This window comes from Ruditapes philippinarum, unplaced genomic scaffold (genome assembly GCF_026571515.1).
Source record: "Ruditapes philippinarum isolate M1 unplaced genomic scaffold, ASM2657151v2 ctg1239_1_1_1_1, whole genome shotgun sequence".
In the NCBI taxonomy this organism is placed as follows: domain Eukaryota; kingdom Metazoa; phylum Mollusca; class Bivalvia; order Venerida; family Veneridae; genus Ruditapes; species Ruditapes philippinarum.
In genome coordinates this window covers 429,887-452,295 of record NW_026866030.1, presented here as the reverse complement: position 1 = coordinate 452,295, position 22,409 = coordinate 429,887, and the positions used below count along the sequence as shown (strand labels likewise).

Here is a 22,409-nt window from a genome sequence, read left to right as displayed (position 1 = left end):
TCAAGTGAACAAAGAAAGTAATAAACACATTGCAAACGAAACGTTCAATCCGCAAAAAAATAAAAAGTATAGGTCAAAATATGCAAGAATAGCCTTTACTGCGTTAGTCACGCAGTAAAAATATGGTGATAGATACTACAGAATCACCGTATATAACATGTTATTAATTATTTAAGTTGTGAATATTTTACTTTCCTTTAAATCTTAGTACATTTTTCCTCAAATTTGATTTAATTGACTTTTGGGCTCATCTGGGGCATGCATGCAAACATGATTCTATCTGAAAATGCTGCTTTTATCTAAAAAAATTATAATAATAATCTCACCATCATGACATATTACCTTTAGTTTGTTATTTTGGTTGCTTTAAACATAAACATGTGGTTTGTCTGACATATACTGTTTCCATACAAGGATTTCTATTTACCTAGTGATGTGAAAATGTCCACGTGCTTGCAAATTCTTAGAAATTGAAGAATGGGCTTAGACTTAAAGATATTTGTTCATCATATTACCTCATGAGATATTTATAAGGGGGAAAAACATTGATGATAACATCTTCTTTTCTTCTTTTTGGAAATTCATGTTATGTCTTTTGCAATACATCACATTGTATTTTGTTTACATTTTGCTACATTTATGACTAATAATTTTACATTGATCACTACTTTTTCAGGAAACAAGCCTCTAATATTTTCTTAAATCGTGAATTATTAAACATTATAAAATTCATGTTTGCCCTTTATGAAGAAGTAAGAATTTATTTATTTTTGAGACAGAGGCTTTAACCACTGACCACGCCGCCGCTTATATTCGCCAAAGAAATTTTTAAAATGCTAAATATGTTTGTCATATTAAAACAAGATGAACATTAACAAAATGTAAATTACAAATAAAAAGGACATAAAGTTTGTATTTTAATCACACTGTCTAGCCTTACTTTATTAACATGTTCTGAATTTGTTTTTGAAAATGTTTTATGGAAAGCAGCACATTATTTTCTTCAAATTGGAGCTGAATTTAATATATTTTTTATTTGTATCATTAATTGTCATTTTATTTTGGGTAACATAAATTGAAACATAACTAGATAATACAGTATAGCTGAATAACATTTTCTTTGACATATTTTGAAATAAGCTACCAGTTGAAAATAAAGTAATAGCAAATATATAAAATACTCTTATTAAAATACGGTCTACTTTGTGAATACTACAATCTGTTTAACCACGCTTATTGCAATAATACTCTCTTTCCATATACACCGTGTATATCCAGAAACCATGGAATGTGAAAAAACGCATGATTTGTGCAAAAAGTAACGCAGAATTGTGCAATAAATAGCGGATACCTGGCATGATTTCCTACACGGTAAGTAAACTGGCCATTTAATCAAACTGAAAAAAGAAATGGCCGCATACATTATACTTTATCCCTCAACAACATTATTTCCACGAAATCGCTTACTTTTCAAGATCATTCGTGAAAATGATGTCTTGACCGCCGTTCGAGTGTGATTTTGGCTTTTTGACGACTCTGATAAGTACAATAATGCATATTATACCGTATAATTTCGATTTTTAGAAGGCAAATGACGGAATTCGTAGGTATATCAGATGATGGGATAATCTTCTTGTAAAATTTTCCTAAAACCGAGATTGAATTCTGAAATTTGCAAGAGCTGGTATCGCAAATACACGCACCAATCTACAGATTTCAGACATTTTAAGCAATTGCAATGAAACGTTTTAAGTTCCATGAGAAACTTGTTAATGAATTGCTTTTGATGATGAAAGAAAATGATATAATCGGTAACACTTCAATATAGATCAGAGCGCTACTAAATTTATACAGAATCAACCTTTTTATACACAAATTTGCATTTAAACCGCAAATGCTGTTTAACATGAATGTTTGCACTGAATTGCCTTATGATCTTACACTTTCATTTTCCCGTTATTTCAATACTTTGCTCGTTTGCATGCTGCTAGCTTTAAAAAAATGCGCATGCCACTAAAACCTGAGGAAAATCTATCTTTATACACACTTTTTTCAGTATATCGCAGATTTTGTCTGCTACGTAAAAAACCTAACTGCTTCACGGTTCTTGTAGAACAACTTGAAACTTTGTAGTTTGTTAGATCTTATAACAGAGGCATGCAGCTCAAATGAGTGATGAGCACTACGTGTGTGCTGATTGCATTCTTATTTATACACATTACATTTGTCCATCTTTTATTTATATTGATTTACATAAAGGAATGCAGAATTGATCTGAAATAGAATTAAAACTGATTTGAGATTATTTTGAATATTATACATATCTTGTCAGAATGTATGTGGACACAATATGAATAAAGAGTCAATAAAATCCAGGCATTTTTTAAAAGCAATGACCAACTTTACAGGAGCCGTTAAAGTGAATGCAGCTTCCCATACATAACTTGTACATTCTATTATTCCAGTTTTACATATTCAGTAAGAATTTAATAACTATATACCACCTAAAGTATTTTCCAAAACATCTCAGCTGCATATACTTTTCCCTGTGCTTTATATTACCAAAATTTGATAGATTTAAAAAACAATAAAGAAAGAAAACTTGAAAAGTCACTTTGATTCCTTTCATTTCCAAAAATAGTCCTTTCAAGTTAGATTATTTGCCAATCGGGTTATTACGTTTTACAAGAGAGAATTTGGAAAATGCCAATGCTTAGCGGATGTAGGCAGTGGTTATCTATATGTCACTAAAGCGCCTCGTTCTTTGTCCCCGCAAAAGACTGTCGTCTTAAATAACTTACTTGATTATTTCATTTTCCCTTCTCGTAATTGAGCTAATTCTTTCAACCGGTTGACAACAAATCTAACAAATTATCTACAAAAATGTAACATTTAACACGAGGAATGTTACCAATAATTCGGCTTCGTTAAGGCAGTGATATCAAGCACTTATAAATGTATAAGTAATAATTAAAATTTACTTTTAATTGATTTCTGAATAAAAAGAGTCACATAAAAATTAAATGCTTTTTAGATTTTAGCAAGATGTGCATCCTTCAAGTATGTCATATATATGAAATAAGGGTTATTATCTGTAAATATACATTATTTACTCTGGTTACTACAGTATAATCAATTTTATACAGTTTCTATACTTTCCGAACGTTTTTTGTTGTTGTTGTTTTGATATATTGGTAAATATATCGTCTGGGTAATTTTTAAGTCAAACATGTTAACGTGTCTTGCTATTGTCAGTCAGCAAAACAATGGACACTAACTTCGACATACAGTCTCAACAAAGACATTTCTATAGCTAAAATAGCTAGCATAACCAAATTATATCGGATTCTGTTCAACCATAATTTCCCTTCGCTATAACGATTCAGAAAAGCAAACTTCAAAGCCGCGACAATGTTTTTATCTATCAGACTTCATCCTTTGGGTATTTTTGACAGACGTTTGTAAATGCCAAAGTGTTACTATAATACACTCTTGTACCTAGTGACCTGTAAGAGACGTCTTCATTTATCAGTGATTTACATTCATTTTGACTGAGGTTTAAAGTTCATACAAGCGTGTCTACAATATATACAGATTTAGAATAAATAAATAAAGAAATGCGCGTCATGGATTGAATTTAAGCTGGTGCGATTTTCAAAGTATAAAAACAATATGATAAACAAGATCAACAAGGAAAGGCGACGTTCAATGAAAGCAACACTCATACGGCACAGCAATAAAAAATCAGTAGCAAGGAGGGCTTCAAACAAAATCAGGACAGGCAGAGCACTTAGACTGACTTAGACTGTGAACTACCACCAGCAAATTTTTTCATTAAGTTGATACATAATATGTACGGAAGTGCAAATCGTTATACAAGATACACAGCAAACTGTCGTTATCATGAACTATCAATATTTTACATAGGGATATAAGTATGTCACTACAGGTTTGAGGTCGCACCTGCATAACGGGTAGCAACTCTTATATCTGTGTGATACCGGACTTTGTAAGGGTATTACTAGGCAATTACGGATAATTTAATTAGTAAATTATGAAAAATAAACTTACTTAAGTTTTTTCTACACGATCAAATATGAAATTAGTACGTTAGTATGATGTCCGCTGACCTTTAAACATTCCATGTTAAAACAGCATTCTCACTGATAACAGAAAATATCGACTGATTAATATTCAAAATATTTTCCACTTATTTTAGATGTTTTAATATTTTTTATTATTATTCATTTCATTATTAATTCTTGTGATTATTCAAACCTTTTAGTTTCCTGTCAAAAATTCAATAAATTTATGTCTTGACAATAAAAGTTTTGAAAAAAGTGATGCACATCTAATTTTATTTGTCATCCCCGTGCAAAATAAATAATGCACGTTCATTCCTAATGGGAGCGTAAATGCTGCAATGTCAAGATATCTCAAGTGCATGTATGCTTCTTATTTTCGAGCCTTCGGTGTTATACTGGTATAAATCGATCATTAGCAAATGTAATTATAGACTTACATTGACTTGATAATTGACAGTAAGTTAAATGTTAATATAAATATTTTCTTGGTAAATTATTGCTATATATGGACATCGTTGCAAGCAAACTTGATTATATTCCAAAGCCGATTATATAAATGTCACGGTTCAGAATTGTTCACTATTTAGGTAGGAAGATGTATAAATGACCGGATAGCTCAGTCCGTCATACTGCAGATTTTTCTTACCCGGTGATATTTGGTTCCCAACGTGCGACCGTGAATGAATACAGATTATAGTTTAATTTACATTGCTCTGTAACTCCGTATAATTCGGAGACGAATTTCAATATAGCAGGGGAGTATGTCACGGTTCAGAATCGTTTACTATTTAGGGAGGGATTTGTGTAAATGGCCGGAGAGCTCAGTGGGTAGAGTCTCGGTACGATACGGTATTTTTAAATAAATGACCCTTTTAATCGTATAGACAGGCAGATTGTGTCACTAAATAAGTAAGAGTTTGGAACGTATTGCGCGACATGAATAAACTGTATATAGTGGCCGACTTATTATGACGACTTGTCAAGGCAATAGCTTATGGAAGGGAATATCCGACATAATTATATGTATCTAAATGACATGTTACAAATCTATGTATTTGACTGCATTCTTATTTGTTGATTTGCTTACTGTAATGTGAATATTCTCCTACTTCATTGCACATTGCTGCTTATTTTAAGATAATTGCATATTCGAATAAATGACATTGCTTCATTGCACATGCACATTTCTATAAATTTAACAGAATCATTATTTTAATTGCATGTATGCTAATGCTAGATTGCTCATCGCTTCTCACTTAATAGAATGTGAGTAAAGATGATAAATACATAGCTGGTGATGAGTAAGTTCTATTGGTATTGCTTCTGCCTAATGATATTTTACTTTCATTATTTTTGTACTTCCTTAATGGAAAATAATAGAAAACATATTTTCGTAAAATTAAGAAATATTTTAACCACAAGAAACGTTTATTGAGAGTAGCATGTACGACGGAAGCACTTATATAAATGGGACATAAACGAAAATAGTCAATCATATTTTGATACAAGGCGGCGCTTTGCGTGATGTGAATGACTTCTCCCGTGAAACGATGTCAAAGGTAGAAAGTTACAAGTATAAGCATTTCCAAAAATGCTTGGAATCGCCGTTCAGCCATGGATATAGAAATAATATTTCATTTCTTACCAAATACCTTTATTGTGTGTGGTCAACACATAAATCCAACAAAAACACTTGACTTAATCTACAATTCCATTCTAGAGGTGCTCAATTAGATTCTGAGATATTTTTTTGTTCTGGGTAAGAAAGAAGGAGAAGATACCCATAAGAAATATATCACAATAACTAAACGTGTAGTAGTAGTACAATTAGTTAGACTACATGCGCTTCTTAATCAGTGCATCAATCGGCAAAAATAATAAGCTTCTTGCGTAATTAACAACAGTTACTTGCTACACATTAAAAATGATGTCTGTTCACATTCTTTAAATGGAATTCATGTTCTATACTCCGTCGACTGCTTTGCGATTTTTTTCTGAAACGGACTATAATTGACCTCATTATAGGTATGATGCAATTGAAACATTCATACTATTAAATTCTCCGAAATAAAGCAATTATGAAGTTTTTTCTTTAAGTGCCAGTTTTGGAAAGAAAACAAAATATAATATTATTAAGACTACCTTCTCTTATCAGAAATGACATGTAGCAAAAAATATTGCAATTTGATGTGTTTATCCAGCAAGAGACTAAAAACTGGTACTGAAGTCGTACATTGATAATGGTATTTTTCAGTTGTGTCAATAAGTAACCCGACAAAACATGGCGGTTGGGCGAGTCCATTTAAGCATCCCCCATTGAAGTTTTTTGACGTCCATTTTCTTATCATGTGATATTGAGTTATTCGGTTTTATTGGTTAAAGGCAGGCGGTGTACATGTAGAAATGTTCAAATCTTGTTAATTGTATATATAGCCGTCCGGGAACGGCGATAATCACATGCAATTCGGAAAAGCCGGTATCCGGGATCCTTTTAGATACATAACAAATTATCGAATTGACAACCTGTCATACATGTAGGTGTCATTGATAAACTATCGGTTACATCTAGCTCCTGTCAAGTATTGTTACAGATGTGTTATGTTATACATGTAAATAAGAGTGAAAAGGCAAAATAATTATAATTACAGTCTTGTACAGTATACTTAAGTGTGTGCCTGTGTGTGTATTTTGAATGTATTTAAACTTGCTACTGGTTATCCATATTGGCGAACCCTCAAGAAGAATATAAGTCATTTTAGATTTTAGAGGATAGTGCAAGATGAAGATACAGGAAGATACCGAAATTCTAGGCACTTTTCCTGGCTCTTAAACTTTTGCAAACTATGTAGGTACTATAATGACAAATTATTATTGTATCTTTATTTAGAGAAGGTAACACATTAAGACATATAAGAATAAACAACAATAATCATATATATCTTATTACCGATGTGGCCTTCTGAAATAGAAATACAACAACAACAAAACATACAAATAGGAACATAGGACTATAAAATATGTACACATAATTTGACGCTTTTATAAAGCATGTTATCTACATAATAATATGTCTTCCTCCACAAGACATAAATCAAAAGGAATGATACTAATTATGCATTTGAAATTCTGCATTCCTGTATGTAAATCAACATAAATAGAGGATGGATAAATAAAAATGCAATCAACATGCATGGATGTAACATTCTGATATGAACATGTTATCAAAATACATATACTTTTGGCGAAAATACCCCTACATATTGTTCATCTTTCCTTTGAGCTGTATGCCTCTTTATGCAGGAACTGTGAAACAGTTATGTTCTTTACGTCACAGACAAACTCTGCGGTGTATTTAAGATAATTTGTAATAAGGTTATTTTACTCAAAATTAAGTTTTTAAATAACGGGAAATGGAAAGTGTTAGATCGTAATGTTGTACAGTGTAAATATTCATGTTAAACAGAATATGCGGCTAAAATGCAAATTTGTGTATAAAAAAAGTTAATTTTGTTCTAAAAATACAGCTTAATATATGGCACCTTCAAGTGGGTCTTTAAAGTGCATTACAGCAGAGATGCACAAGACACTAATTAAATAGGATGCAATGTTATGTTGCATTTTTCCATTTGTTTAATTTGTGGTTAAATAGCCCAAGTTAAGCAGTCGCATTCAGTGCTTTCAGCGCTTTGATATACATTGAAGTCTTTACGATCATATCATTTTCTTTTTTTCATCAATCTGAAATCACTGACAAGTTTCTCATGGAACTTAAAACGTGTCATAATGCAAAATAGCCCGTTTATTTGCTTTTATCGGGATATTGGTACGTGTGCTTACGATTTCATGGCCGCTCATGAAAATTTCGGAATCCAGTCTCGGTTTTAGGAAAATTTTACAAGAAGATTATCACACCTTTCGATGAACCTACAAATTCTGGGTTCCCTCCACTGAATGACAAGGGATATTTTAAATTAACAGCAAAGTTATCCCTAAAACATTACTTAAATCGTGAAATATTCTCTTTTGATGATATAAAAAAGGTAAGTCACGTGGGTTGCCTGTAGAGGTGTTAAAATTTAATTGCAATACATTTTTGTTAGCCATTGAAGTACTTATGTATATAGGACTTTCAAAAACAGTTATAATTCACAGCGGGCGCTATGGTGTAGTGGTAACACTGTCTGTCTACCAATCAAGCGGTCGTGAGTTCGATTCCCCGCTATTCCATTAAAAAAATGAAGTGACTACGAGACTGACAAAACCAGAACATAGAACTCTACAAAATAAACGATTAGAAAAGAGACTGATCGGTTAAAAACATACAGATACAGAGTAAACAGACCAGAATTCAAAAATTGAAAAGACATAACAGAGATGAGGAGAAGAAGCATAACGGAACAGACAACAAAAGACATACAAAAAGGTAGTCAGCCGGCAGATAACAACAAATACTTCACGGAGCATTCTACAAGACAATAGAACAGATGAATGGAACAGAGAAAAGAGACTTACAAGAACAAGGAACAGACAAGACTTAAAAATAGAATACGCAACAACTGAATATGTTAACAGATACAAACATAGATACAAACATTTAAGAACTTAACGGAATATACAACAAATGAATCTCACTAAAAAGCACAGACTACAAAACGCGGAACAAAAACACAAGATACATTACGGAACAGACAAAATACTGGCAGCAGAAAAGAAAAAAAATAGACCAGAACAAAAGCGCAACAGACAATAACAACTTCAAGGACAGACACTGTCAAAAAAAACTTACAATAACATACAATGGAATATACAACAGCATCAGAGCAAAAGGCTTAATAGAACACAGAGTAGCCCACAGGACACTAAATTGCACCGACTACAAAAATGCGTAACGGAAAAACACATGACAAGACAAACATCTCGGGACACACAACAACAAAGTGGAACAAACAAAAAAAATAATAGGACAGACAACAATGGAAAAACAAAATAGACAACAGAACACATCACGAAAAGGGAAGAACAACGTGTAGACTATAACAATGGAACAGATAGCAAGACAAACAGACAACAATGGGACAGACAAAGAGAAACATCAGTAAACAAGACACGATAAAATAAACTAAAGGGAACAGAAAAGAAAAGTAAAAACTTAAAAGACAACAAGACACATTAAACAGAACAATAGAACAGAAAACGAGGACAGATAACAAAAAAACTATCGGTATATGAAACAACGGAACATTTCATTTCAGGCATTCAACGGAAAGACAACACAATTCTTCGCGACAGGCCAAATTGAACAAAACATAAAAGAAGTTTAATGGAACAGGAAACTAACAAATGTCAGGCTTACATTAGTATATTTATATTAATACTTTTCCTCATATATCTAATACGTTCCCTCACTCGCAATTTAGTCAAGGTAGGTTTATTTTCAATATAATCAACAGACATGTTTTTTTCTATGAGATATTATTCCAGGGAGTAAATTCTTTCCAATCAAATAATTTTGACGTACGGTAGGACGTCTTAGGTAATCGTTATATGTATGGAGGAAAGATGTTAGCAAGAGCAAAAAATAATACTATGGATTAGATTATGGTGATTTAATATCCAAATAAAAGGAACTCTCCTGATATCAAAAATCATGATATCATAAAATTTGAATTTCCTACATAGATCTGCTGTGTGGACCTTAATACGGAAATATAAGGTTTATTAAGAAATGCACCAAGAAATAAATTTTTAAAAAATGTATTGATGATCTGAAATTTTATACCCAAGTTAATGTATGAAATTATTTTTTTGTCCTAAAGGATTGCAGTATTTCTGATGAATCGTAACACATTTACTTTGATTAATTGGCAAACTGTTAATCAGTCTAGTAAATTGACCGCTTATAAAAAATAATTTAAATTACAAACCTTGTAAAAATTTATAAGAACGTATTTGCTAAATCAAATTAATCAATTTAATTTTGTAAATACGTACTAATAAATGTTTAACCTATACTTATTAATCTAGACCTACAATACATCAAACATTTTTCTCGAAAAAAATATTTCATGTCCAATAATGTCAAACAATTTCAGTGGATTTCCTTAAAGCTGAATAGTTGATCTAATTTAGAACTTTTTGGAGCAAACAAAAGATACAAGACTACATACGGGTGTTTTACTTTTAAACTAAATCAAAAAAGCTAACTAAAGTCATTATGACAATTCAATTGTGGGCGTGAAGATAACAATAAAACATAATAACTTTATTTTTTGCCGAAAATCCTTTCAATTATAGTTTTTTCTGCACATTTCTAACGGAAAATTCTATAATGTATTTATATACGATTGCTCCACACATGCCTTTTTAAAATTTAAACGAATATTGATTATCCTCATGAATGCAACGTTATCCATATCAAATATTGTTAGTTTGGATAAAGTGAGTGTATGCAATATTGATGGAAGGTCTCATATATCTATAAAAACCTTAAACTCCTACATTGTAACTGTAATCAAATAATGAATCGCTATGGTAGCAATAAAAGTGTTCGGAAGTAGGATGCAATAAAATGAATTTGTCTGAAAACTAAATTATTCCACCTACAACTGGCAATCGTTATTTATTTACAAATGGTACCAGCACTTGCTTATTGAGACAAAAATAATTTCACTTTTGCTGAAGAGCATACTTTTGAATTATTTATCATGTTTGAAGACGCAATTTTGATTTTGTTTAAGGTTCAATTAGGATCACAAATCAATAAATACAACATGTTAGTGGAAAATCTATATGCAGGTAGAGATTTTTTTAATGAAGTGGCTAGCTATTGTGGATTGTAAGAAATACCGGTTGTGGCATTTCAACTTTTTGAATTTTCGGGTTCATCTGCACGTGCTCACAATTTCAACTTCATTAACGATTTCAACCGAATTCACGAATTTAAGATTTCAACTTCTTGAATTTACGATTTCAAGTTCACGACTTCAAATTATCGAATTCACGATTTCAGCTTCACGAATACAACTTCATGAATTCACGTTTTTTAACTTCACGAATTCAACTTCGTGAAAATGAAACCTCATTAGAACTGTCACATAAATGGTCAATAAGATTGTTTTTACCCCCAGGGTAATTGCCCAAGCTACCATTACATGGACTTTGTTTTCAAAAGTTCAAAACATCTTGTGATTTATATTAATAATCATTTATCATTTGTCCGAAGATGATGTTTAAACGAACATATTAAATATGTATGATGCATAATCAAGCCATAGGTTCACTGCAGCCCGAAAAGTATGTCGAGGTGATGGGCGAGGCGAGACATGTGGATTTTTTGTAGCTTATTGTGGAGTTGCAGAACATGAAAAACGGGCACATGACAAATCAGCAAATAAATAAAACATTCTAGTGTTCCGTGTCAACCTCCTTTCCTTATTATATTGAAATTTTCCTGGAGTGTTATCCAACGCTGGTTTTAAGCACAAATTCCCCATTTTTAAATACATTTTGTTGCAAATAAATCATTTTTAGCCAATGATATAAACAACTTTTAATAACTTTTAAACAGCCATGAAACATTGGAAACTTTATACCTGACTGCTGAATAACAGACATTGTACATAATGTGATATTTAAATATATGTAGTAATGTAAATTGCAACTAAATTTTTCTATTAAAAACGCGATTTCCAAATTTGTTCAACAATAAATAACCTTTTTTATCTGCTAAACGATTACAGTAAAAACTTATTGAGCATGTATTCTATCCGCCATATTGGAATTTCTACAAATAATGACATCACAGCGGCAAAAAAACACCCTCTCATGTGACAAAACTGTTCTAAAATAGTATATAATGAAAACTGTCGAGATACGAAGAGAGCAGATACGGGTAAAACAATATTTTCGACACCTGCCGATCTTTACAGATTCATAAGAATTCATAATTCTTAAAAAAAACATGTATATTTCATATGTTTGTATCAAAGGTTCTAGATAGTAATGTTCAAAATAAGGTATATTGGGACAAGGTCTTTCAAAAAGAATTCTACTTAAGGGCCCTGATTGGGAAAATAGATTTTAAAGTATATTTCTTATAAAACAAGATTAGTTTGTTGTAAGAGTAGGCATACATTATAAAAATAATCAGAAAAAAATCATCTTAATAACTTTATACATGCAATGTCTGAAAATTTACAATGTCAGAAAGTTAAAGCACAGCAATGATTATAATCACTTTGTGTGCCAAGTTTCGGTACGACTGTTTTTTCATGCCTTCGCATGTTTAGCCTTCATGCAGTACTTTGAAATTTGCCCTGCTGAGCGAACTTTAAGGTTTCTATTTTGACTACTTTATGAACTTACAGCAAAAGTTCTACGAGTTTAAAGGGAGGAAAACTTGTTTCTTTCAGCTTAAGCATAATCTAACATATATACATAACAAAAGGGTCAGTCTGCGTACCGTTGCAATAATATATTATAGACAGACATTGGTAAAATGTCAACGTAATAATAGAAATCACAATTATCTATGTGTTAATTGAAAACCTTATTCACTGACATTAACGAGACAACATCCTTCCCAAAAGATAAAGCGATTTTCTTCTGTTCCTTTTGCCAGATAGATATCACTGTTCTGTCTGATCATTTTACACATTGCTAATAGATACCATTCGATAGCATTTCTTTTATTATAGTTATGCCAGCAATACAGATAAGAAGTAACTATGTCAGCGACATGATGAAGGGCCATGGCATTTCAGTTATCGCATTGTGGAAGACATATTAAATGATCATTTAAGTTCATTGGTAAAACTGCAGGAATTGTATTATCGTACCATGTTAGGTTTCCCTGAGTAATAATACAGTAATGTTTATACAACAGATAATCTGATATTTAAAAACTTATAATTTTGTTTAAAAATCAATTTTATCACCCCATCTCTAAGACATCTTCAAAGAAGTCAAAAAAAGAGAAAAAAACATATTTTATTTTGAGTAGAAATATTGATTGTTCAACGAATAGTAACTCTTATTGATACCGAATCCAAATATGCCTGCCAGATTAGTCTCCCTTCTTTCATATATCGTGTTCTGCCATACAAGGGACACCATTGTCGTTTTATCATAATTTTCTTTTTATTATCTTGCGCATATGCTCTTTGTGTTCTTATCACATTAGCCAAAACAAGCAAAGGAACCCTGTTAACGCTGGCAGTAAATCGGGTTTTGTATAAAATTGTCCCGGTTTTAACCAAAGTGTTGCATTAGCGACGTCCCTTCGTCAAAATGTACACAAGTGTTCACACCAATGGCAAATAATACATATAAGTACATAAGCAGGTTAAAGTCTCATTAGTTACTTCTTATGAAGCCGAAAACATAAAGTTAAATTAGGTTTTTAACTTACCGATGTTAGTGATAGATGGACTGGGAGAAAAATGATGAGGAATGCTCCACCGCCGGTGTAATGGGCCCACTGCTTCTACGAAAGCTATGGTCAGTGTGTTATGAATTGTAACTTAAATCTAGATAGCCTTTATTTCGTATAGATGATACAAATCAATACATAAATACTATACTTACATATAAATCATAATTATGGAATGTACTTTGATTTTTCATACCTTAAAATGAAAAAAGGATCATATGTACTGGATACATGTTTAACCTTTAACCTCATATAAACGTATTTTGACGGCTTTTCAGCCTCCCCCCCCCCCCGTGGGGCCTCAGATTGTGAAAACATAGTTTTTTGGAGCCCTTAACACTTGTTTCGTTTTGAGAGATGTAGTTGAAAAAGTTGATCACTTTTTCGGTCCCGCCCCCTATAAAAAGTGTATCAAGGGGATGCCAAAGGTGGTTCGAAGGGAGTGAGCAGCCCCACTCACTGCCAAAATAATTTTCGACTCGTGAGAGGCTAAAATGGCTTAAGGTCGATCTGAACGTAACGAGTAACCAACGCTGAAAAGCCTATGACTCTATCTCAAACTGTTGATGGAAGAAATCACCGCAAAATATGAGTTTTGACAATTTTGAAATGTCCGCACGTTGCCATGGTAACAGGAAATTTAAGATTCAAAGGCTATGGTTCAGTCAACATTTGTGCTAAGTTTGATCAGTGTTGAAGCATTTTTATAAGTTCATTGCAGTTTGAACTTGTAACAGGAGGCTTTACACTGAAAATAGCCATTTTTCACAATATACTCATGCAGTGAAAGGTTAAACCAACTTCACTGAGTTGTTTTGACATGACAGTACTGGAAATCATTTTTCGAAATTTATGTTCCATTTGATGTAGGTCAAAACAGAAAAGCATGTGTACAAAGTTTTAGATCGTTCGCTCACACCATTGCTTGCAAAACTTTTCACTCAAATTGGGCTCAGAATTGCACAAACATTCGATTCGATCTTTTATTTATTTCTGAGTGTATTTCATAATCGTCATTTGCATATATCTTCCGGTTTTAAAATCCCCAACTGATCTTTGTAAAGAATTCAAACTTTATATAAAATGTTTCTCTCATAAATCATTTCTAGAGTTTCATCATAAATCATTTCTAGAGATTAGTAGCTGATCAACAAATCAGAAGTAAAGCTTCATGCTGCCTATGATTCTAAGCTACATGTATGTTGCAAGATGCTTTTTAAATGGCAAAGTTTAAAACGTATGTAAGAAAAGGAAATTTGAATGCGCCCACGGAGTAAAGAAAAAACATTTTTCTAAAAATGTTAAACTATAAAAGTGAAAAAAAATCAGATAATGGGTCATGTCCATCTGTTTCGTCCGTCTGTAGTGCTGGTCAATAACGAATTCACATTTCAATCACCACATGATGCAACGGCTATTTATATTTTTAGAATAACAACTGATAACAAATTGAACAAAACGAGCAAGTATCAAGGCGACGGACATTAATGTTTCACCAAGAATCCGCGATTGGTCTTATCCAGTAAATACATTTATGAAGAAATGTTAAGATTGAAATAACTTTTGCTTTTACAATACATGTTAACATTTTTTCTGAGAAGAAAGTTCCATCGAGAATGGCTTAAGATAGAAAACTGTGTACAAAAGCTTACATACATTCCATCTTATATATAATTTCTTGCCTTCCTCTTTTGAACGTTACCGTAGAGAGTGATTTTCTACTTTGATTGAAAGCATGGCTGTTGATGATGAGCATAAAGCAGTTATACAACAACGATAAATCTCATATAATATGTCTATGATGCTTATAAAGGCTTCGAATGCAAACTTGGCAAAAAGATTAATATATATATATATATATATATATATATATATATATATATATATATATATATATATATATATATATATATATATATATATATATATATATATATATATATATATATATATATATATATATATATATATGTATATATATATATATATATATATATATATATATATATATATATATATATATATATATATATATATATATATATATATATATAATTACAAATCCTCCCATGCAGTGCTAGGAATGCTAATGACAGACCAATTCCACACCCTCGAGCGCACCAATCTGACAAGAAAAAGAAGAGAAAATGGCTGGATGGAAATCAAGTCTACACTTTAAGTAATATGTAAACTTTCAGTTTGATTTATAAAATAACATTTCATTTTATTTAATTTCATTCAAATGTTCTTAAAAGTATGGAACATTTTGATTGAAGTCTGGTTATGTAGAATCGTAAAAAGTTATGCTTATGTATGAGTAGGGCTACGAAATCTAAAATTTGCAAATTTGCGTAATGAATTCGCATTGATACACACAATTTTGAAACTGCTAGATCAATACTAATCGGTTGTATTCGATTTCAGACGGGCGAAGTTACAAACTAAATCTTGCGTAGCCGTATCTTTAATATTCTAAAACGGCGAAGTAGTAACTGGTGGGAAGTTGACACGGTTTATATGAAACTGTGTGATTTTTTTATTAAAAAAACAGCGTATACAATATGTTACTTTTCGTTAAGCAATAACCATCTAGGTTGTTTTGAATTATATAAATAATTGTTAAGTCGGATGCAAGACTTGCACATAGATGTCACTGCCTAAAATAACTGCACTGTGCTGATCAAAGAAAAGCGTTGTATTATTATAAAATAAATGCTAGTAAATTGGTATTAAACAAAAAGATGTTTGTTCTATTTGCTTATTAGCATTCCACTGAAAGTATTCATATGGTTAGCGTCATCTCCTTTTAAAACGTAAGTGGAGCTACTAGCTGTACATGTAACCCAAACCTTTCCTTCTGGTTTCATTTTAACAATAGCCGAAACCGAGCCGCAAGTATGATTATCGTCGTCGCGATTTACCGATTTTGCAATGAATGTACCATTCAAGACTAGTCCAATAGGAGAAAATTTTGCCTTTGTAGTACAAACATGTACAGAAAAGAAAAAAACTCCCGCAATAGGCGCTGTGAAGATCCCTGTTGTTTTGTCATACCCTGATCCTTCGTTTGTAATTATACTTTCAAACACTAGAACTTCGTTTGTGGTATCAAGGACAAAGTCCTTGACATTGTGAACATGAAATGCTATACTTGGTTGTAAAACTGTTTCTGTAAATAAAATAGACTTTGTTTAATTCATTAAATTTGCACATATAACAATATCTGCTCATCTAAAACTTCACTCCACTTTCCCTTTCACTGTATTTTAATGGAAAGTCAGTTAAAGTATGGACGTTAAATACGGACCAAAAAATCGTTTATCATCTTTTCAATTGATATCTATCATCAAAAAGAATTACCAGAACAAAAAAGACGTAAATGGTTCTATTTGAATTTTTGATAAGATAGATAAATTTATCGAAACTGGTATCAGTGTGACATCAGGCGATTAAATGATAGCTTATCAGATGCCTCATTCAATTCAGACAATAATTTATGAATAATTCATAAAGAAACTTTAATTTTGATTACCTATAACAAGAGTGAAAAAATGGAATCCCTTAAGAACGCCTAAAACAGCAAAAATAATTTGGAAACGTTACCTGCTCGGTAATATATACTGTAACTTACTAGTATAGGAAAAGTCTCATTTGTAAATAAGACAGTTTAAAAAAAAAGAACATTACCATTATAAACCAGATTTACGCTAAAATTAGTTTTAAAATACATTACATCTTAAACACTTAAGAGATATATAATTTCCTGACAAAGTTATGCGATACTGATATCCTCAAAGAAGTACAGAATTTTATTGCTAAATGCTTAATGCTATCACAAATTTATGAGGTTCTAAAATAACATCTGACAAAATATTTATATTGAAAATATAAAAAAAGAAGAAATAACCTTTAAGCTTTGCCAAGCTGTCCATTTCGTTTCCAACTTTCATCGTGAGATTGATTTTCAGCTCGTCAAATATGTTTTCGAGTTGATCTAAGAAAACAACAACAAAAGTTACGTTAGTACAGTATTAGGTTAATAATGTGTCCGAATTAAGCAAACAGTCCATTAAACGATATCTTCAAGTGAAATCAGTTAAAAGGATTTTGACAAATAACTTGCGCACTCGGCTTGGATTGGCAATTTGCTATATTGTCGTTATTTAACACTTGCACCGTATTTGTTTATTTTTATCTATTTATTTAATCATGTATTTACTCATTTACCTACATGTTGTATTCATAGAATGTTGCCCATCATTTGGAAATTACCAGGATAAAAATAATGTTTGTTTCAATATAACAACAAGGAATGTAATTAATCTGCGATACTGTTAAAATGTATGTAATAAAAACCAATATGATATTGTTCCACTCTCAAATTCCGGAAAATTCCGGAGTCAATTCAAAAACAAAAATTACTTAAAGTTGTTTTTTACTGGCAAAAAAAGTATAAAAATAACATTTTACATAGCATAATCATACTTGTTGATAGTAAGAACAAAGATTATATATTTGAAACGAATACCGTAATTGTCATTGCAATAAATGAAAGTCAGACATCTGGACGCTGTGGCGGTCGATAATGCTTGATTGGTGATATCTGTTCTTATTCTAAAGTCAATCTATAAAGTTGTTGAGTACTTTTTATAAAAAAATGACATACCTTCCTTTTCCTCTAATGCCTTTATTTGTGCTGCAGTTTCTCCCGTAAGATTATTTCTGAAGCTCTCGAACTTATCGTGAATTTCCAGCGCTGTGTTCTTTATTTCTACAAGAGTATTCCTGACAGTTTCTTCTGTTTTCTTTATTTCGTTGTGAATTGTTTCTACTTTAATCTCTGTGCGTATCATTTTCTCGAGGAGTTTTTCCTCGTAAGAAAATTTGGAACAAACCGGTTCAGTAGCCAGAGAAAAATCAGTTGCGTAAAGTTGGAACAATGCAGAAATCGCAAAGTAAATAGTGAAAGACATTTTGACGTAGCGCGCGACCCTTTGCAGACTGTAAAATCTTTAACAATTTGTGTTAGTTAAACGCTGATGTTTTTCATGTACTTGAATAAGAATAAAAAAAGGATGCATTGAAAAAGTAACACTGTTTTCGATATAAGATAAACAAGAGAAATACAAGGAAAATATGCTTAAAAAGCGAAAATTTAAAAAATAAACCAATTCTTGATTGAGTTTTAAGTTCGAGTGGGACTCGAGAGAGTCAACATTTTTTAACAATTTGGAAAGAATATTTTTTAACAATACCTTGTAGACAAAGGTTAATGATAACTCCCGTTTTTGTTGTTTTTTGTTGTTGTTGTTGTTGTTGTGTTTTTTGTATGTTTTTGTTGTTGTTGTTGTTGTTGTTGTTATATGAAAATACACTGTTGCTAGTGTGTGTTTTAGTCTGTTTATGCCAGTCACGAATCTCCCATAGGGAATGCAAAGGTAAAATAACGCCATTTAAAAGCTACAATTGCGGCTTCTTTTTATGTTCAACTAAAAAGTATATTCGGTCAAAAATCTAGCGCTTCCAAGTAGAACAATACATAAGTTATCGGTCTTGCTGCAATTTACGGACAATGGTCCAACGAAAGCCTGTGTAGATGTTTTTAAAAACATTTCTCCGTAAAAGTACGTGTTCTGTCGCATTTACTTTACAAGACTTTAGATAATTTCATATTCAAAAATAAAGGTAAATGTGGTTTATTTTTGGTATGTATTATTTATTTTTATTGTTTGTCTTATCAGTTGAAAGTTAAACAGTCATATTACTCTAATATAGATTTTCCGGGACCGCACATTGTGTTCGAGCTTATGGTAATGTAATGTGATTGTCATCACTTTTTTGTCATCACTTTTTTATCTTCCCTTTGCATAATATCCAATTCATAACTTTTCAAAACATCATTCACTTTACGTAAGCTTTTGGCCCCATTAAATTCTTAATTGAAGCAACAGATGGTCACCTAAGTCCGGAAATGAAGAGCTTTTGACAAACGAAGAAAAACACTTACTTGAAATTATAGACAATGACTTTTGAAGTACACTTTCATTATCATTTTCTAGTGGTTTGTTTTTATCAAGCAACAACATTGGTACTTAAAATGGCCGGGGCAGTGTTTCTTTGTTCCATTGTTCTATTTTGTATCATCAAATTATGTTTGTGTTATACGGTGAAACAGGTCATGAACTATAACTGACATTGACTTCCAATTAGGCAACATCTGACAAAATAAGAAATAATTGACATAAAAAGCGGTAAGAATTGCCAACTAGAGCATCTTATTCAAGCCAAGAAGACTTGATTTTAGTACCTTGTTCAGACTTCAGTGGAGTGCAGTATAATATTTCTCCAGATAGCCAAACATGCTCGAAAAAATTTTAATCTTGGATTACAGGTATTTGTTATGAATTCCAATATTTTCTAATGCCGACAACCATAGTCCATAAACCTTTTATGGAGGCATAAATAGTAACAATACATCGATATGAAGTTGTCATCAGGGTTTTTCAAATAAAGGGCATTGCTGTCATGTATACCTTAAGCTAGTCTGCATCCCTCAATTAGGGCGTGAGACAAAGTGGGTAAGATTCCCTGTCCTTCCAACTAAAATTAAAAGATTTTCGGATTTAATTTTAATTCTTTATGTATACCTTGAACTATCCTCCAAAATATAAAATGACTAATACCCTTCTGGAGTACTCACCCATATGGGCATATGGGCAACCAATGGCGAAAATGAATTTACTCAAATACACACATGTTGACCTCCAGAATGAATGTATTATATATCATAAAAGTTTTGAAAACGACGGAAGCTCTGCAAAGAGAACAGTGTAAATAAGGAAGGTGTATGGATGGAGTCTTTTAAACATTATGAGTTTTCCATTCAGAATGTGTATTACAAAGGGTAAGCAAAATATTCAAACATACTAAATATTTCAACGCAATTTAGCAGGTTGAAAAATCACAAGATAATAAGTTTGAAAAAAATAATTTCTTAATGAAATTTTGGGTTTGTTTTGTAAATTGGTGAAAATGTTATTCATGTTACAGTTTAGACACTACGGAAACAATTCAAACTAAAAAACACATTTTTAAAACTTATGTTCGACAGTGCAATGTAATTTCAAATAAATGTTCATACTGTAAAATGTATTCTTGTGCTGAAATTTTGTAGAAGAGTCGTTACGCGTTTGTAGTTAAATAAATTTAGATTTTTATCAAATTACTTCCAATTAATTATCATTGTTCCCTCACTTTTTATTTGGGACCTTATTTAATACGAATGTATATATATTGTCCCCGCGTTTTTATGAAAAAAATCTATATTATTACTTCTATGTAACAAAAAATTAAACTTCTTAAAACAATGTTAATTTATTGCTTTACCTTTTCAAAATTTTGTCGGATCTTGTAATTAAAAAATAAATTAGATATTTGCTATTTGCTTAAATATTTCTCAAAGTAGGGTTTCCCCTTTAAAGTACAAAATTGTTTTTAAAGGGGGTCAAATTTTAGAGAAAAAGGGTCAAAAGTCATTTTTTAATTTTTAAAGGGGGCCGGGAGGGGTTAAAAGGGGGTTCTAAGTCCCTAATTTTGAAATTTTTTAGGGCCCAAATTAATCGTATAAGGTGTTATTATACTTTAAACATTTTTCATATTTATGTTGTTTTTTTTTAAATCGGACTCCACTAAATGAGTTATTAAAAAGGTCATCTCTAAAAAAACACGTAATTTTTTTTGCCCTAGTTATTTGGGAAACCCCAAAAAATTTTCCTCCGGGTTTTTCATTTTAAAATGGGCCAAAACCCCGGGACCCGCAAGTTTTAAGAAATTCCGTCGTCGCGATTTTTTTTGGGATTTTGAAAACAAATGTACCTTTTAAAAGACTAGCCCAATAGGAGAATTTTTGTGTTGATTAAGAATGTACAGAAAAAAAATAATTTCCCCCTTGTTGGTTCGGGGAATTAACCGTTGACTTGTCAAAACCCCTGATCCCCCGTTTGAAAATTATATTGAAAATTTACAAACCCATCTTTTGGGGGTATCAAAAAAACCAAATCCTTAAAAATTGTGAAAATAAAAATGCTTAGATTGGTTGAAAAACCCGGGATTTTTAAAAAATACAAAATTATATTTTTTTTAGTATATATGGTATACTGAAAAGGATGAAATCAAACTCAGTTGAATTATTTTTATAAAAAAACAAAAACATTATGTAAAATTTCGAGATTTTCATAGAATTTTCTAAAAATTTATCGCCGTTTAAATTAATGACATGATAAGGGTTCCTTTGGTCAAAATATCAAAAAGGAAAAAATCGAAAAGAACAAAAAGGTTTTAAAATTTAAAAAATTGACATGAAAAAAAGAAAAACAAAAATTTTCTAGAGTTGCTTTTCTTTTTTTTTTAAAAACAAACGCATTTAAAAAAAGGGTTGGGGTTTTTTCTTTAGTTTGAAATTGTTTTTTAAACCATTCTTTAGACCAAAAAAATGCCAAATAAAACAAAATACTTATCTAAACCTTTTGAAAAAAAAAAAAGATGAACTACAAAAAATAAAGGTTAAATTTTTTGAGTTCAGTATTTGATAAATTAAATCCCCACCCATTAATCATTATTTTTTTTAAAAGCAATCATCAGAAACCCATTTTCACAAATCAATAAATAAATGAAATTTTTCCCATCATCAAAAAAAATCAAATCAGTACTTTCATAACATTCTCCGTAGTCATAATTTTAAATTTCGTCATTAAAAGCATCCTCATTTTTTAAAGAGGGGCAAAGAAGCAGCGGGCATAAAATCCCATTTAGGGTTAGTATCATCAACCCCCTTTTACTAAAAATGCCCTTACATCTTTAATCATCCCGAAATTAAGAACATCTAAAAAATCCCC

The 22,409-nt window shown here is 31.4% G+C and overlaps 2 protein-coding genes across 2 annotated transcripts in view; both read right to left on the bottom strand.

Moving 5' to 3' along the window:
• The window catches only part of LOC132731053 (complement C1q-like protein 2), a 44,133-nt gene that overhangs the window by 6,751 nt on the left and 14,973 nt on the right, over window positions 1-22,409 (bottom strand). The gene's annotated exons all lie outside the window — the stretch shown is intronic.
• On the bottom strand, window positions 15,762-18,543 carry LOC132731054 (complement C1q tumor necrosis factor-related protein 5-like). Its single transcript, XM_060717164.1, has 3 exons — window positions 18,182-18,543; window positions 17,423-17,509; window positions 15,762-16,684 (listed from the first exon to the last, which is right to left on the bottom strand). Exons 1-3 carry the CDS (start codon window positions 18,486-18,488, stop codon window positions 16,266-16,268), a joined length of 813 nt encoding a protein of 270 aa, XP_060573147.1. The 5' UTR covers window positions 18,489-18,543; the 3' UTR covers window positions 15,762-16,265.

Coding starts and splice junctions, on each gene's coding strand:
- LOC132731054 (XM_060717164.1), bottom strand. CDS start 18,488: ATGTCTTTCACTATTTACTTTGCGATTTCTGCATTGTTCCAACTTTAC. Junction 17,510..18,181: donor GGCATTAGAGGAAAAGGAAG/GTATGTCATTTT, acceptor TTGTTTTCTTAG/ATCAACTCGAAAACATATTT. Junction 16,685..17,422: donor CAGCTTGGCAAAGCTTAAAG/GTTATTTCTTCT, acceptor TTTTATTTACAG/AAACAGTTTTACAACCAAGT.